This window comes from Orcinus orca, chromosome 15, assembly GCF_937001465.1.
Source record: "Orcinus orca chromosome 15, mOrcOrc1.1, whole genome shotgun sequence".
Lineage (NCBI taxonomy): Eukaryota > Metazoa > Chordata > Mammalia > Artiodactyla > Delphinidae > Orcinus > Orcinus orca.
The window spans coordinates 26792394-26810188 of NC_064573.1; the positions used below are offsets into that span (position 1 = coordinate 26792394).

Sequence of the window (17795 nt, forward strand, 5' to 3'; positions counted from 1 at the left end):
ACTGTTCCATCAGTTAGAACAGCCAATGTTTCTGGGCAAATTTTAGTTCCTCCTGCCCCCCCTGCCCCCTGGGGTGTTGAGTAGCTCTTAATTTTCTGTTATGTTGGGGCATTAATTCTACTTAGTTCAGATATAAAAATTAAGAAAAGAAGGGCTACATCACCAAATTCACTTCCCATGGATTTTCTATAAAGGATTATGTTTGTTTATTTATAATAGCTAGTCTAAAATTAGTCAAATTCACTTATAAATATGAATGATGGGATAGACTACAAGCCAAGCAAGACATTTATTTTTAACTTCAAAATACCTAAGGAATACTTTATCATATCTGTAATTGTGCTGAATTTTTTCATTACCCTTTTGTTGTCTTCAGGCCACTCTGAACACTTTTTTCTGGCTTTGGGTCTTTATGTTACACATTATATAATTAGAAAAGAGTTGTTAAATACTAAATTTCACCTCCTTTAGACACATTACTTTCTTAATTTGTGTGTTCTAACTCACCCTCTTGTCTTCCATTGAAACTGGCCTCAACAAAGCTATTCACTCAAATCCTTCTCCAGTCTTTCCTGAGTTTCCCCCATGAGTGGCCCAGAGGCGTCCTGAGTGTTGTATTTGTCCTTACTTCTTCCAAATCCTGACAGAGGACCAATATGTCTGTCATGGTATCTGATGAAGCCCAACTTGGCAGCTTTAACATGGGTTAAACCGTAAAATTTTTTCAATAACATGGGATAAGCTCTTATTAAGCACAGAGAAAATACTCAGTCTTCAGAGCAATAATCTAATGAAGATTTGCACAGCTCTCAGTTTTCAAATCTCAGTGTACGCATTCAGTCATTCATTGAGCGAACATTTACAGCATTCACTATGGTCCTAGTGCTCTGTTAAATATGAAAGATACAAACATTTGACCCTTACAACAATCTTGTGAATTCCTGCAACAAAAGCACTGAATTATCTCTCTTTTCTACAACCAAGAAATATTGAGGCCCTGTGAAGTTTGAACAACTTACTCAGAATCACACAGCAAGAAAGAGATACAGCCAAAACTCAAATTCAGGTCTTCTGATGCCTGTTCTGGGATACCAGCCCATCCTGCCAGTTCCATTCTGCACCCTCACCAGCCACTGTGCCAACAGGTCAAAAAAGAAGAGGAGGAGATGAGGACAGCTTCCTCTACCTCTCTTCTCCCCCATACATATTTATTGTCAGGGTACAGGGGGAGAATGACTTCTCCAGAAAAGTGGAAGGGGATGCTTATTCCTCTCCTGTTCATTCAGTGTCATTATACGTCTATGGAAAGAAACATACTTGCAAAATATTCTCAAAATATCCCTAATGAATCTCTACTCTTTCCCAATAAGGAAACAAAACAAAGATCCCTGAATTCTTTCTCACTCTCTCATCATCCATTATGATTGTTTTAGAACTAGTAGAAGGTTGGTCGGTGGTCGAAAGTCTGGCTTAACAACAAGAGCCAAATTATTAAGATCATCTCCTGCCCCAGACAGTTCATAAGATCAAGATGAGCCGCTGCCCACGCCATGCCACTGATGGATCACTTAGTCAAGACAATCACTTCAGTGTTTAAGCAAGATGCCAGGGGCTCAGTAAAAGCGCTGAGCCCCAATGTGTGTGTCACCACAAGCCTAATTAGAGTGTTTTGTCAGACCAGATTGATGAGGGTGGGTGGGGATGGGGTTTGTCTACCCTAATATCCATGCATACAGTTTCCTGTTGCAGTGTCCATGCCAGAAGCAAACCATAGTTTAGGAAGTATATTCCTGGGAAGTGTGCCCCTGTCCTAATCAGAAAGAAGTACATTTTATCTCTGGACTGCCAACACACCCTGGCAAGGCATTACTCTTGAGATCAGGGGCCATGGCTCATTCATATTTATTTTCATAACTGCCTACAAAGGTGCCTGTGGCACAGTGGAGACTCACTAAATCTTAGCTTAGTTGAGACTCCACCCCCTCCCCTACTCCCAGGACAGAGCTGAGAAATACCAGGGCCTTTAATTCTGTTCTTCCACAGCCCCTAGCTCAGAAGCAACAGAGAAGCAAAGGGACTAGAACCTTGAGAAGGAAGAAATATTATTCCCAGCCAGTCTGAACAATCCCCTTAGGGTTCAACCACATGATGGGATCAGAGGTCAAGGGGCTCCCTGATCACCTCCTGGTCAGGTCAGAGAACTGGGCAGGGTAGAACTTCATGTAGACCATGATGACCTCCATCCCATTTCCAAGAAGGGAAGACAGTGTCAGGGCCATTTTTAATATGAAGGTTTCACTCACAGGGTTGTGAGGGTGGAGGGGATGACCAGAAAGACTGAGGATGTCCGTGTTAAATACCACAGTTCTGGGTAAACACGCTATAGCCTTTGGAGCTGTGTAGCTGTCCAGGGTACTGACTTCTCTCTGGCGTCTCTCAATTCTGGACTCTGCCACCTGTTTCTAGGGTTCCCACTTTTGAGGCTGACTATTTTCAGACTGGACTGTTATAGACTTCCCTCAGCTTGCCAAAATGGTTCAACTTACCATACGTCTCATCCTCAATTCACAGCAATAAAAGACAGATAATTGCTGATCCAAGATCAGAGTTCATCTCTGTTTCCTGTCTTCAAAGGCTGCTGTCTTCAACTCCATCTTATCTAACTCCACCTGACTAAATATCTGAAACCCTACTGGTTCTTTGTTCCTTGGATGACTTCTCCTGTTGCTACCACACCTTCAAAGTCTGCTTTCTCCTTCCATCCCCATCTGTTTCTCATCACAGACTTTCCAGAGTCCTCTTAGGCATTCCTGCTCCGTGTGGTATCCCTCCTTCCAAACTACCTAGGAAAGCAAAGGCACACATATTTCAGAAAAATGTTCCAGAGAGTCAAGCAGTAGCATTCCAGGAGTCAGGGATAATGTTTGCCTGTAGTGATGCCTATGTTTCCCCCTTTCTTGTTTTTCTCCTCCTACCTGACATGTCCTCTTCCCAGACAACATGAGCCTTTCAGTTCCTCTACTACTGTAGTCCTAATGATTCCTAACAAGTCCTAACAAGTTTTTATATTGATTTCAGTCAATAAATCAAATGTAACCAATTCTCATTATCCACAATAGTTTTGCACTCTAAAGTTGCTGCAAACACTGAACCACTGCTCCTAGGGAAAATACAAGATTAGGTTTCTGCAGGCCTCTGGTCACAGCATTTTCATCAACCAGTCAATACATAACTTTGTTTTATGTGTGTTCCTGTTTAAAGACACCTCATCTAATATATATTCTTGATTAATTTTTTTAACATCTTTATTGGAGTATAATTGCTTTACAATGGTGTGTTAGTTTCTGCTTTATAACAAAGTGAATCAGTTATACATATACATATGTTCCCATATCTCTTCCCTGTTGCATCTCCCTCCCTCCCACCCTCCCTATCCCACCCCTCTAGGTGGTCACAAACCACCTAGCTGATCTGTGGTTTGTGGCTGTGCTATGTGGCTGCTTCCCACTAGCTATCTATTTTACGTTTCGTAGTCCATGCCACTCTCTCACTTTGTCACAGCTTACCCTTCCCCCTCCCCATATCCTCAAGTCCATGCTCTAGTAGGTCTGTGTCTTTACTCCCGTCTTACCCCTAGGTTCCTTATGACATTTTTTTTCCTTAGATTCCATATATATGTGTTAGCATACGGTATTTGTTTTTCTCCTTCTGACTTACTTCACTCTGTATGATAGACTCTAGGTCTATCCACCTCACTACAAATATCTCAATTTCGTTTCTTTTTATGGCTGAGTAATATTCCATTGTATATATGTGTCACATCTTCTTTATCCATTCTTCTGTTGATGGACACTTAGGTTGCTTCCATGTCCTGGCTATTGTAAATAGAGATGCGATGAACATTTTGGTACATGACGCTTTTTGAATTATGGTTTTCTCAGGGTATATGCCCAGTAGTGGGATTGATGGGTCGTATGGTAGTTCTATTTGTAGTTTTTTAAGGAACCTCCATACTGTTCTCCATAGTGGCTGTATCAATTCACATTCCCACCAACAGTGCAAGAGGGTTCCCTTTTCTCCACACCCTCTCCAGCATTTACTGTTTGTAGATTTTTTGATGATGGCCATTCTGACTGGTGTGAAGTTTTGATTTGCATTTCTCTAATGATTAGTGATGCTGAACATCCTTTCATGTGTTTGTTGGACATCTGTACATCTTCTTTGGAGAAATGTCTATTTAGGTCTTCTGCCCATTTTTGGATTGGGTTGTTTGTTTTTTTGTTATTGAGCTGCATGAGCTGCTTGTAAATTTTGGAGATTAATCCTTTGTTTGTTGATTCATTTGCAAATATTTGCTCCCATTCTGAGGGTTGTCTTTTGGTCTTGTTTATGGTTTCCTTTGCTGTGCAAAAGCTTTTAAGTTTCATTAGGTCCCATTTGTTATTTTTGTTTTTATTTCCATTTCTCTAGGAGTTCTTGATTTATTAACAGTGAACTCATGGTCATCAATACTATAACTCATGCCTAAAGGAACATTAAGTGACAAATCTATTTTCTTTGTAAGGCACATCACAGCCTTGTTGCACTTAGAAACACTAGACAGCTCTCTAGCACTATGCTTGGGGGACATTTAAAACAGCAAGATTACCAACAAAAAGCATAAAAATGTAAAAATAAAAAACCATAGCACTAAATAGACCAAACAAAGGACACTTATTCATAGTGTGAGAGCTGAAACAAGGAGGCAGAGCACCGTCTTGTTTAACCTCAGCTGGCAACATGTGCATCAGACATCTCAAATTTTTTGCCACTCTGCACATGTCCATGAATAACTGTGAAAACGCTGTGCATATCGATTTTAGGGTTACAAATAAATTTTAGCAAGTAGGTTAATCTGTAAATATGGATAATACACAAATAATAAGGTTCAACTGGATCTATCTTTGAAAAGGTGATATTTAAGCTAAGACCTGAAGTATTGATAGGAATAGACATTTGGTTAGGTGTGGTATTTACCAAAAATGAAGCATATTTGAGGCAGAATGAATACAAAACATAAAAGTCCTGAAATATAAAAAATATTGATATGTTCCAGAAATGAAAGAAGAGTTCAGAATGACTACAAAATAGGGAACGGGGTTGGGAGCTAGAAAGTAGACTGGAATCAGGCTGTGCAAGTTATTATAAGCCATGTCAAGGATTGGGTCTTTATCCTAATTGTCCTGAGAAGCCATCAAAGGATCTCAGAACAGTAGTCACATGGGGAAGATTACCATAGTATCTGTGGGGGATAGGTTAAATGGAAAAGAAAACAAACTTCAAAAGACTGGCTAAGAGATGATGGGAGATAATGATGCTTTGCACAATGATGGTAGCAGTGGGGAATGGAGAAAATGTAAAAAGATTTGAGAAATATTTAAGGCAGAAAACTTATTAAAGGTTTGGCTAAGAAGGAAACTTGAGCAAGAATGGTGAGGATGCTTGAGGAGTTTCTTCATCTTGATATGTTTAATTTAAAGGTCTGGAAGACATCTAAGAGGTGATAGCTAGTAAGAGTGGGGTCTGGGGCTCAGGAGGAAAACTAGCTGGGAGATATTGATCTAAGAGTTGTTAGTACAGAGACATTACTGAAGCCATGAGAGTGATAAGAGCATTTGTGGAGGAAGTGCAGCTTGAGAAAAACAGAAGTGGCCGAGAGCAGATTCCTGAGAATTCTAACCTGAGGTTAGATAATAGAAGGGAAGGAAGAGGAGAAGGAGGAAGAAAAGAGGAGGAAAATGGATTGCCTTAACATTTTTTTACTTCCAAAGGGGAATGTGTCTGGGGAGATGGACCCTGTCTGAGGAACTATGTAATGTTGAGGATCGTTCACTGGTCATGAAATCCCAAGAAGTGGTGTGTTGGTTCATGATGCCATAGTTTCCTGGGCATAAATTTAATAAAGGAAATATGAAAACACATTTTTTTCAAATAGCAAAGCAATTTAAACTATTGAAAATGTTTATTTCTCCCTAGCAAATTCCCAGAATCCCTTGGTGAGAAATATTTTTATGCAGCCAAACATTTAAATCACTGTAACAAGGGAAAAGGAGGGGAAGATAAAGAGCCTTCTGTCATTTATGGATTCATGTTTATAAGACAAAAATGTTCGTCACTGCCTCCTAAGTACTCCTCCCCCCCCACACACACACAAATTGTCAGGGAAACTTTCTCACCTAGCTTCACCCTCTCTGTTTTCTTGTCCTTTTTATAAAGTGGAATTGCCTTTTTATTCCTGACTGTTCCAGTCCATCCAGTGAATGGCGTGGTACATATGAATTTGCAACAATGAGAAATCTCTAAGATGAACTTCCATTAAAAAGGTTTTCTCTTCTCTTCACTCTCTTCTCTTTCCTAGCTCTCTGAACTTCGAGGCCAGCCCTTGTTTAAATTTTACCTGGCATGAAATAACTTACATCTTTGGCCAAGCTAACAGTTATTCATAAATAAATACCTAAGAGATGAGTTTTCACCTGAAATTCTCTTCCCCTGATAAATTCTAATGCATCCTTCAAACTCCAGATTAACTACCACTTTTTACATGAAATGAAATTAGATGCTCCTTACTCGATGCTCCCGAACTGTTCTGTTTATAACTCTATTCATAGCGCTTACTGTGCTGAATTGTAATTGCCTTGCCAATTACGACTGGCAGATTTTGAATCTCTAAACAGTAGGTCTCTAACTTGTTTGATTCAACTTTGAATTCTCAGTGCCTTGCACTTAGTAGCTATTTAATAATTATGCGAACAAATAACTAAATTCATGTCAAACATCAGCTTGTAGCAGCTTCTTAAGCCTAAATGGATGACTCCAAATGCCATCCTTTTCTGGACTCCCAGGGAAATATCTTTCTCCTCTCTGTGTTTGAGAAGCTCCAGATGTAGCACATTCTATCAGACACTCCTTCAAAGCATTTGTAATTCTCCAAAGGCAGATTTAGTGGGTCAAATGTTCCCCCTGAATTCTTGGCCACCTAGAACCTCAGAATGTGACCTTAATTGCAAATAGGGCCTTTATTAGTTAAGGATTTTGAGATGAAATCATCCTGGATTTAGGGTGGTTCCTAAATCCAATGACTTCTGTTCCTATAAGAAGATGAGAGGACACAAAGAGACATATGGAGAAGTCCACGTGAAGATAGAGGCAGAGACCGGAAATAGAGAACACAGCTCAAAGACATTGAATGCCAGGGATTGCCAGGAGCTACCCAGAGCTAGGAAGAGGCCAGGAGGATTCTTTCTTGGAGTCTTCAGAAGGATCATTCCCCACTGACACCTTGTTTTCAGACTTGTAGCCTCCATGGTGGTGAGAGAATAATTTTCTTTTTTTTTTAAGCCACCAAGTTTGTGGTAATTGGTTACAGCAGCCCTAAGAATTGAACACAGTAAGGAAAAGGCCCTTCCAGGGAATAGTGTAGACTTCCTGAGGGCTCCAATTCAATCACCTTTCTGCAGCAAAATATCTGCCTCAGGATTTGCTGCTGAATAGAAAAATATTCAAGCCATTGGGCCAAGATAAAATGCACCATATCAGAGTGAAGTCCCATCAGAGAGCCTGAAGTCAGCAAGGTTAACTGCAGCAGCTTAAAGTACAGTGAGGTGGTCCAGAGCTATAATTCTCAAGATGGTGTCAAGTTGGGATCTGCTTGACAAACATTGCTCTTAACTTTTGCAGCTAGGGTCTCCATAGCCCTGCAGGCAGTTCAGTGGTAACTGGGGCTCAGAAACCAACTATTCTTCTAAGCAGGAAAAAGAGGAAGAATCTAGAACTAAAAGGCATCAGACTAGCTTCTGTTTCTACTATGTGCTTGACATTGAATTCCAGCCCCTGAGACTTCTGCCTTGTGACCTAATTCCAAACATGCACCCTGCCATGATTACATCTCCCTGTTTATGATTAACAAACTCTCTTAGGTACTGACCTCCTCACTGTAAGTTCTTCCTATCGCCTTACCTTACTTAAACCGTCCCCCAGAATAGTCATTATATTTGTAACTGCATGCTTAGCCTCTGTCTCCCTTACTTATCAGCTCCGTGAGTACCACTGTCATATTCATTGCTCTTTCCCTAATGCCTATCACACTGCCTGTAATATAGTAGGAACTTAATATAGAATTTATTTATACATCTGTTTCAGTCCCTCTGATTATTCCTGTCTTTTTATGCCTCCACTACAGGGAACGCACATTTCTCCCAAATCAGAATTTTTCCTGTGTCTTAGTACTTTCAAAAACTGAGTACTAGCCATGAACCTCAGGGTCATCACTAAGTCCTCTAATAATGGCTGTCCCCACTCCTTAGACACTATGCACATATCTAGACTTTCTCAGTTTTCTCAAGGAAAAAAACTGCATTTTTCTTCTATGCAAAAACTCTGCATTCAAATTTGTCTCACCACTGTCAAAACCTTGAAAGAAAAGGGAGGCAGTTCAGCACCTTGGACAGCTCTAAGCCATACTAACAATTGTTTGTTGCTACTACTTTGGCTCTTCAAAGAACTTGATGCCTCCCTTGGATAGCCCAAGACTGATTGCCTTTGGCCCCATCATGGCTCTTGAACCTAAAGAAATCCCAAGTCATTGATGTTAATCTCTTCCCTTTGTAAGCAGAGAAATGGCCTTCTCCTTTCCAACCAGACTTTGGATCTGAAAGCAGGATCCTATCATCGGCAGGGAAAGAAAGATTTTTGTGTCTTCATTGAGCCCAAGTGGTTGGGATACTAGGGTCAGGAGAGGAACAAGGTTCTGTGCCTAACTTTTTCTTTATAGTAACTTTATCTTCCAGAGATGAAAGTTTAAATATTAATATAAGTCAAGACAGCTAGATATGTATAATGAACTTCCACATACCCATCACATGGATTCAACACATGATTTGTCATACCTGCTTTACCCTTTTTTTTCTTTTTTGGCTTCTTTTTGTTTGCTGAAAGATATAAAATCAAATCCTAAACCTCATGTCATTTCGCCCAAACATATTTAGTATGTTTCTCTTTTAAAAGTAGATATTTTCTCAATGCCATTATCACACTTAACAATGATTTATTTATGTCATCCAATTTCCACTCCATATGCAAATTTCCTTAATAACATAAAAAATGTCTTTGTACTTTTGGTTTTATGTGAATCAGGATGCAAACAAGGTCCACACAGCATATTTAGTTGTTATGCTTCTTTAGCCTCCTTTAATGAAGAGCCATACCTAATCCCTTTATTTTTTCATGCCATTGACTGTTGAAGGAACTTGGCCCAATGATCTATAAAATTTCCACACTCCAGACCTGCCTGTTTGCTTCTTCTTGGTATCATTGCTTCCTTATTCCCCATATTTCCTACAATCTGGAGGTCAGCTCTAAAGGCTTGATTAGCTTCAGGTTCAACATTCTTTGGCAAGAATGCCTTATAGGTGGTATCAAGGCTACTTTAAAATGGGACCTGTGTCCTTCATATTACATCACAGCTGTCTCAGTCTCACTGATGCTCACATCTAATGGTGGATCCAGGGGCTGTCTACTTGATTCCTCCATTGTAAATTTCCCCCCATCACTCTTCATCTAATGGCTTCTCCCAGTGATGATCAGTTAGGGTTACAAATGATTTTCTAATTGTTATTTCTTATCCACTTATTAGCTAGAATTCTTCTGTAAAAAATTGTCCCTCAGGCTATTTGATTACCATGAAATATAGTTCATAAATGAAAATCAAGATAAATGATTAATTCTTCTCCTTAATTCCAATCACCCAGATAGCTTTTACAACACTGAACAAATTATAACAGAGTGTTTATTTTCTAATTCATCTTGTTCTTCTTGCTTGCTTCCTCTGAAAACTCTGATGAAATCACAGAATGAATTTATATATTTTCTTTTGAATAATATAAATTCATAGAAATATAAAGGACCACAGAAATCATGTATTTTAACCCAGTCACATTGCTCAAGTAAGGAAACTGAGGCATGCAGATATGATAATACGTTCAGTATGGTGGATATGCTGAGAATGCAGTCCAGATTTGCCAAATCCATGTGTGTCATTCTGGGCATCCTAGTTTGGATGATGTACATGTGAAAGTGTTTGTGGAAGAATAATAGCTAGATTCTTGTATTCTTTAATAGCTAGGACTGTGATGGTTCCATAACTCATTTCAAATCTTCTATTTATCTTATTTAAGAAATTTTGTTTACCCACATGGACCTTAGCTTGACCAAAAAAAAAAAAAAAACCTGAGAGTTCACTATAGAAAGTAAATATAATTTATCAATTCTATGTTTATTGAGCATTAAGTCAATATCCCTGTGATGCAATCAAGAAGTCATAAGACATGGTTCCCCCACCTTAAAATCTAACTGGAGAAGTCAGACATACAACATAAAATCACCATAAAAGAGTTAGTTCATGTTCATGACCTCAATAGAAAAGATTTCCCAAGCCATCTGTGTTCATAGCCAAGTGAATGGACAGATGATGAATGCTATGGGACTGGGGAGTTTGGAGGGTTTCATGGAGGAGGTGGGGCCTAAGTTGTCCAGAGGATAGGTGGGAATTTAGGGCAGGGAAATAGCTTGGAGACTTAATGAAGAGGAAGGAAATGCTAAAGTGGTGCTGAATAAATCTATCTAAGTAAGGTGGAGGATTTGCATTAGGGGGGTCTTCCTTATTGAGGTAAGGAATGAAGTGTATGGAGACAGGGTGAAGAAAGCCCTACATATGAAAACACAGAATTGGGCCCTTTTTTCCCATCAGGTATGGAAGGCCACTGAGGAATCGCAGGTAGTAGATGGCATGATGAAATCCAGGAAGCATGTAGCAGTCAGTCTCTCTCCCACTCAGAATCTGCCCTCTCTTGGCTGGAAAGATTGGGACCCCATGCTCATTCAGTTTTTAAGCTTTTTTCTTATAGTAAACCTTAGGACATTTGGGATAAAACAATCAATTCTACTAGGGCAGGCCTCTGCTCCCTGGTGGGGCTTTGAATTATTTTCCCCCTCCACTCACAGAATGTTACCACCAGTTTCCTTCTTCCTCGTTCTTCCCTATTCACTAATAGTGCACACTCACGCATTCAATAAACATTTGTTGAATAATGTGCTATAAGCATTGCTCTAGGCACTAAAATATAGTGGTGGATATATCAGGCAAGACCCCTGCTTTCATGGGGCTTACAACCTAGTAAAAGACAGACAATATATAGAAAATGTGCAAGGAAATAAAAACAAAATTATTTCAGATTGTGAAATGGGTATATGTTGATGTGATGGCAAGTAATTGAGGATGAGGAAACCTCTGCAAATAGTGTGGTTAGGAAAGGTCTTCCGAAAGACAGGACATTTGATCTGACGCCTCAGTGATGAAACACTATGGGCATTCAGAGCCTGGGGTATATTTTTCCAGGCAGACCAAAAAGTATATGCAAAGTTTCCAAGGCAAGACTGGATTTCATATATTAAGGTACTAAAAGGCCAGTGTAAGTGAAATATAGTAATTAAAATTGCAAGTAGTATGAAATGAAATCAGAATGGAAAGGGACAAAGTCATGCCGATTCTTAGAGTTGCTAGTGAGCTGTTTGTATTTTATTCTGAGAGTGCTGGGAAGCCATTGAAGGGTTTTCCATGGAGAAGTCACAAAATCCGATTCATGATTTTAAAAGATCACTATGATGCATGTAGAAGGATAGTAATTATACCATTGCATATAGAAGTAAAAGTCTGGTTAGCAGCTAATTATCCATCAATAAGAACAAGGTAGAAAATTTCTTTTGTGTACATACAATGGAATACCATGCAACTGTGAAAAATGATGGGCAGATATTTATGTACTGATATAGATTGTAAGTGAAAAAGTAAGATGTCAGGCAGTGTGGGGTGTTTGCTATATTTGTGTAAAAAAATAAAGTAGGACTCTAAAAGAGGAGACTTTGTAAAGAAATGGATTCTCTAATGGTGCGATTCAGATGGTTCCCTATTGGTCTATGGTGGAGACCATCCAGGTAGTGCTGGCCACACAACTAGCCATGCTATAACTGTCGGTCTGTCAACTTCTCTGGTGCCTTCAACAGCAGAACCCAGCCACATGGCATCAGCCTGCCCAGGGCTGCCTGTTCCCATGTTTGATAGGTTATTAGTCTAGAAAGTTGTAGTAGGATCCCTGTTAATCACATTCAACATTTCCAAAACAAGGCAACTAAATAAGCAGTGAGCATGAGGCTGAGAATGAAGCTTCTTTATCTCAGAATGGTTGGGGTTAGCCTGCTATTTACCATGGAAGAAGTTTCTTTGCAGAATCAAACTTGGAAAGAGAACTGGAGATGGGGTGAGACAATGCCATGCTTTCAGAGGAGAGAGGAAAGGGGGATGAGGAGGGAAGGGAGCAACCTGCCAAGAAGCACCAGGGCAACCCGGGCCAGGTAGGCTCCTCCTCTGGTTGTCTTCAATCACACACTGGGGCACTGAATTGCCTGTGGATAAAGTCAAAGCCAGCCCAGAATCCACCCTTCCCATGAGCTCACTGTTTTCCTCAGTCACCACCCTGCCTGGAGCTCAGGAAGTGTAATTCAGGAGTGAAACCTGCCCAGGACGTACAGCAGGGTGAAGAGTGCATTCCAGCAACAGAAGTGATCTCATGATGACCCACCTCTCCGGTTAATGTCATCCCCCTCCACTAACACTCACACACACTTAGGCACACAAAATTCTCATTGATTCCCATTGATCATTATTGCCATGATATCATAGAAAGACCATCATCCTGGACAAGAGATGACTCTGATACATTAAGCCAAGGCGTGGCTCTGGGACCAGCAGAACCAGGAGCACCCGAGAACTGGTTGGAGAAAGAAATTCTTGGACCCCAGGACCCCACTACAAACCTAACTGAATCAGAATCTCTGGGGGTGGGGCCCAGTTATCTGTTTTAACAAAGTCCTCCAGGTAATTGCCATGCAGGCTCAAGTTCTCAGCCTTGGCTACACATTGGAATCACCTGGGAAGCTTTAAAGACTGTTGATACCTGGGTCACACTCCAGAGATCCTGTTGTAGTTGATTTGGGTAAGGCCTGGACAGCGAATCACCTCATTCATATTCACACACACACACACACACACACACACACACACACACACACACACACGGTAGGGGATTGGGGGAGAGCAAAGAATGTCTTCCACTGGGACATCTTCCAACAGGACAAACGATTTGTCTTCTCTTCCTCTGCCTCCCTCTTCACTCCCTCTTCCTTCCTATGTTCCGCTCTCGAAGCCTGGTAGGACTGCTTCCATGGGTCTGACATGCACCATCTCTAGACTGAATACTTCGAGCCTTATTAAGCAGTTGAATTAGTGTATGATAGTATCAGGAATCATCTCAGAAAGCAACCAATTTACAAACTTACAGATGGAACTGGCCCTAATGCAGGAAAGTAAATATATTTATTGAGTTTTAAAAAGTTTATCATAAATACTGATATTTTAAAATAAAGCACCTTAAGTGTATCTAATAGAATGTAAACACTCAAGCAGTTTGATGCCCACATTTATCCACTTAAACGAATACCCCGACTGTTACTACTCAAATATTTTACATCATTTCTTAATCTTTTTGAACTTATATTCTATGTAATTCTGAAAAGATGAGGAACAGGGAAGTGAAGTAACTTGCCCGAGGTCACATAGCATGTATATGGCAGCTCTGGGTATGAATCCAGATATCTTGCTTCGGATTCTGTTATTTCCATTTATTACTAACCATTTGTTATTTACATTTTGAATTTAAATAAAACTTAAAATATGCATGCCAAAAAAATTTTGTTGATAAAATAACTCACCACTTTTTAACTCGACAGAACTATTTTAAAATTTAACTTGTTTTAGGACTTGCTGTTTTCCACTTTCAGTAAAGATCTATGTTTTAAAACATATGAAGTACTTTTTACACTGGGAATGAAGCTATACTAGGACTGCCAATATGTGTGCTCTGTCCATGAGCCTTAATATCTACTCCCTGCAGACTGGGCGACTAGAAGTGTGTGTCCACCTTTGTGTGTCTCTTTGTGTTTATAACCCTTGAGACCAATGGCAAGATCTAGAGTTGTTGCTTTGAGCAGTGTCTGATTCTAGAGAATGGCTTTTTGGTGGGGACAGTGGGACTGCCCCCACAGCCCCAAGTGGCACGAGAAGGCAAGATGTGAGACTAGAATATATACATGCCTTCCTTGTAGGGTTGCCTTGTGGACATACTATGGACATATACATATTAAAGGACATACACGACCCTCTAAGAGTTCATGAACCCAAGTTAAGGATTTTGCAAAGAGAATTATAGCCTCTGGGCTAGAAGTGTCTCAGAGATAATCTAACCCAACCCTTCATTTCATCAACAAGAAGACAAAGGCCCAGGAGGACAGAGAACTTGTCCAGGGCCACACAGCCAGGGGGCAGGGGGAATGGAAGTCTGATAGGGGAGGGAGAGCACGTTCAGCTCCCAGTCCCCATGTCTCTTTCCTACAGGGATATTTCCTGGCTGGCACCTGAGCTATGTCGACGTGAAGGACAATTCCCGCGATGAGACCTTCCGTTTCCAATGTGACTGCTGGTTCTCCAAGAATGAGGGCGACAGGCAGACAGTCCGTGACTTTGCCTGTGCCAACAATGAGATCCACGATGAGCTGGAGGAGACCAGTACGTGTGGAGACCGGTGGGCCCTGCTTAGATTCAGCCTGGGCTGAATCTTCAGTTAAAGAGAGTTAGCTCAGGAGGGAGGTGGGAACAATGTTGGAAAATCTAAAGAAGGAACTCTTACAGCTGCAGGGGAATCAGATGCCCAATGAAGGAAATAATATTGGAGAGGTGCATAAGTAAGCACGCTAAATGTTTCGTGGACCTGGAACAGCCAAGATACTGGTACCAGCTCATGGCCCCAAATCACAGGGACTAATTGGGTAGAGGAAAACCCACAGGGTATAAGCTTACTCTGCCCTGAGGGCTGGGCTGGGCAGTTTGATGTGATGCTCCCTCTGGTTTATTTTTCTGTCATGGACTCTCTCCAACTGATGTCTGTGACAACAGCCACCAAATCAAGCCTTCCTGGAAACAGAATGTGCAGGGCAGCCAGCTTCTCCACCAACCACTTTCTCTTTGGTTCCTTCCTCAGGGGATGTTTAAAGGGAAAGAGTAATTGGTCCATGAGGTGGATGGCCATCCAGGACCAGGGAAGTGTTTCTTTAATACAGATGCTAGTATCTGCATCCAACAGATTTGACAAAGGCTTATCAGTAGCAGAGCGTGAAGAAAGGATCTTCCAACCTTAGTTATTAAGGTAACACTAGCTGCATGAAGACATAAACCCCCAAATCTCAATGGCTAAATACAACAAAATTTGTTTCTCACTCACATAATAAACTGTCCAGTGCGAGTGTTTGGCAAGAGGCCTTCCACACTGTGATTCAGGGACCCAAGCTCTTCTCATCTGTCTGCCATTTTCAACACGTGACTGCCACATTTCTTGCAGAGGGAAAAGAGAGCATGGAGAAGGCACACTCCCCTACCTTAACATATTAACTCACATTCTATTAGTCATGCAGCTCCACCTAGATGTAAAGGCATCTGGGTAATGCCATACCTGGCTGGACAGTCACTCCCTGGCAAGCACTGTACACCACGTGGCAAGGGAAGCGTGGATCCTTGGTGGAAAGCCACTCAGCCTTCTCCACCATGCCATCAAAACTACCCAATGATGGACTTAGCTACTTCGAGAGGCAGTGAACACTGATGTCCCTGGTAGCATTCAAACAAGGGCCAACTACTCATCTATCAGCTTTACTGCATGGGAATTCCTGCCCTAATTCAGAGGGTGAACTCTCAGCTTCTGTAATTGCACTTACTGAGAAGTTACTGGGGGCCCAGTTTTATTTTAGATGCTAAGTGTGACGCACACTGCTTTGTGATTTCTAGTTTATTTGTATGGACCTTTGTCCATGTGCAGTTCTCCCTACACAGCTGTAAGCTCCCAAAGGTCAAGGACAAAATCACTCATGTTTGTAGCCCTCTGCAGCTCTCTAGGCTTTGGGGCTTAGTAGGTACACAAGTCGTTAGTGCTCAGCAAATGGAAGAAGATGCAGTTGGTCGTTTTCCTTAGAGCCTCACAATCTCATTAGAGGGAGAGGCTAATATACAAATGCCAACACAAGCAATAGAGGCTCCTTGGGCCATTGGTGTTCAGGGGAGAAGAGATTCGTCAGGCTGTGAGAATAACCACTGAGCTTCCTTCCCAGATTTCCTGCCAAACAGCTGCTAAGACCTACGGGATTTGGGTTGGCAGGGAGATGGGCAGAGGGGAAGCATCACTTGCATTATTTCCAGAAGGATGTGTGTGGGCTAGAGATGGGAGGGCAGGGACACGGAGCCCAGGAGACGGCCTGGATCAGTCCGTCTTTACTAGGAGCCTGCAGAGGGCAGAGTGGCGCCTTCTAGGCTGCCCACAGGGGGAGAGACAGTGACACCCGTGTCCTAAGATGGAGGCTTATCCTGGGGAGAGCCAGGGCCGCAGTTCAAGCCAATCATTTCAACCCTCAGCTAATTTTATTTAACCACTTGGCAAATACTTATTGAAAACCTACTAAGTGCCACGGCCTAGTGTGGGTTCTGGGGACACGTGGGTTCTGGGGACATGCTAATGAATACAGCAGAGACCCTGCCCTCGTGGCACTTACATTCTGTGTCTGTGTCCCCAGGGGCACCTCTGCGCACTTGACTTGTGAGAGTAAATATGCTCTCATACTTGAACAGAGCTTCACGCGTGTGAAAGCATTCCACACATCCCCTGCTCTCACCCGGTCCTCGCCACCCCACTCCCACCCTATGAGCTAGATAGGGGGCAACTTCACCCCTCTATATCATAGGTAAGGAAAACCAAAAACCAGAAAGGTGAAGTGACATGTCTAAGGCCTAGCCATTAGGACTCATGTATCCTGATTGCTAGACCACGACTCATCGTACCGCCGCAGCCTAATTGGGCCTGGCTGGTACTCCAGACTGATCCATTGCCCCACCTTGTTTAGCTTCCTGTTTTCTGCCTTCACCTCCAACTCTTTGGTTTTTTTTTTTAATATAAATTTATTTATTTATTTATTTTTGGCCGTGTTGGGTCTTCGTTTCTGTGCGCAGGCTTTCTCTACTTGTGGCAAGCGGGGGCCACTCTTCATCACGGTGCGCGGGCCTCTCACTGTCGCAGCCTTTCTTGTTGCGGAGCACAAGCTCCAGACGCACAGGCTCAGTAGTTGTGGCTCACGGGCCCAGCCACTCCACGGCATGTGGGATCTTTCCGGACCAGGGCTCAAACCCATGCCCCCTGCATTGGCAGGCGGACTCTCAACCACTGTGCCGCCAGGGAAGCCCCACCTCCAACTCTTGTTAGTGATTCCTGAAGCTGCTCCCCATCCTCTGCAAGCATCTGTCTCTGCAGGTGATTCCAATGTGCAGGCAAAGCTGAAAATCATTGGCAACCTTCAAATAATACTGATGTCGGAGTCTCACTCCAGAGATTTTGTTGTAATCACTCCAGGCTAAGTCCTGAACAGTAGGATCACATGCTCATATATGCATACACATGCACACAGCACACACACATACATGCACACCCTCATGCATGCACACACACACACACACACGCATACACACATGCACACCTGGGAGGACAAAAATATCTCTCTCTCTGGAACATCCTCCAACAAGACCAATGTCTCCCTCTTTACAGCCCTCCTCC

The 17795-nt window shown here is 41.9% G+C and overlaps 1 protein-coding gene across 1 annotated transcript in view; it reads left to right on the forward strand.

Annotated features, from left to right (window-relative positions):
* The window catches only part of LOXHD1 (lipoxygenase homology PLAT domains 1), a 202363-nt gene that overhangs the window by 172189 nt on the left and 12379 nt on the right, over positions 1 to 17795 (forward strand). Inside the window, exon 38 of the mRNA XM_049697900.1 lies at positions 14543 to 14713. Coding sequence (XP_049553857.1) covers positions 14543 to 14713 — 171 coding nt within the window. The remainder of the gene's footprint in view (positions 1 to 14542; positions 14714 to 17795) is intronic.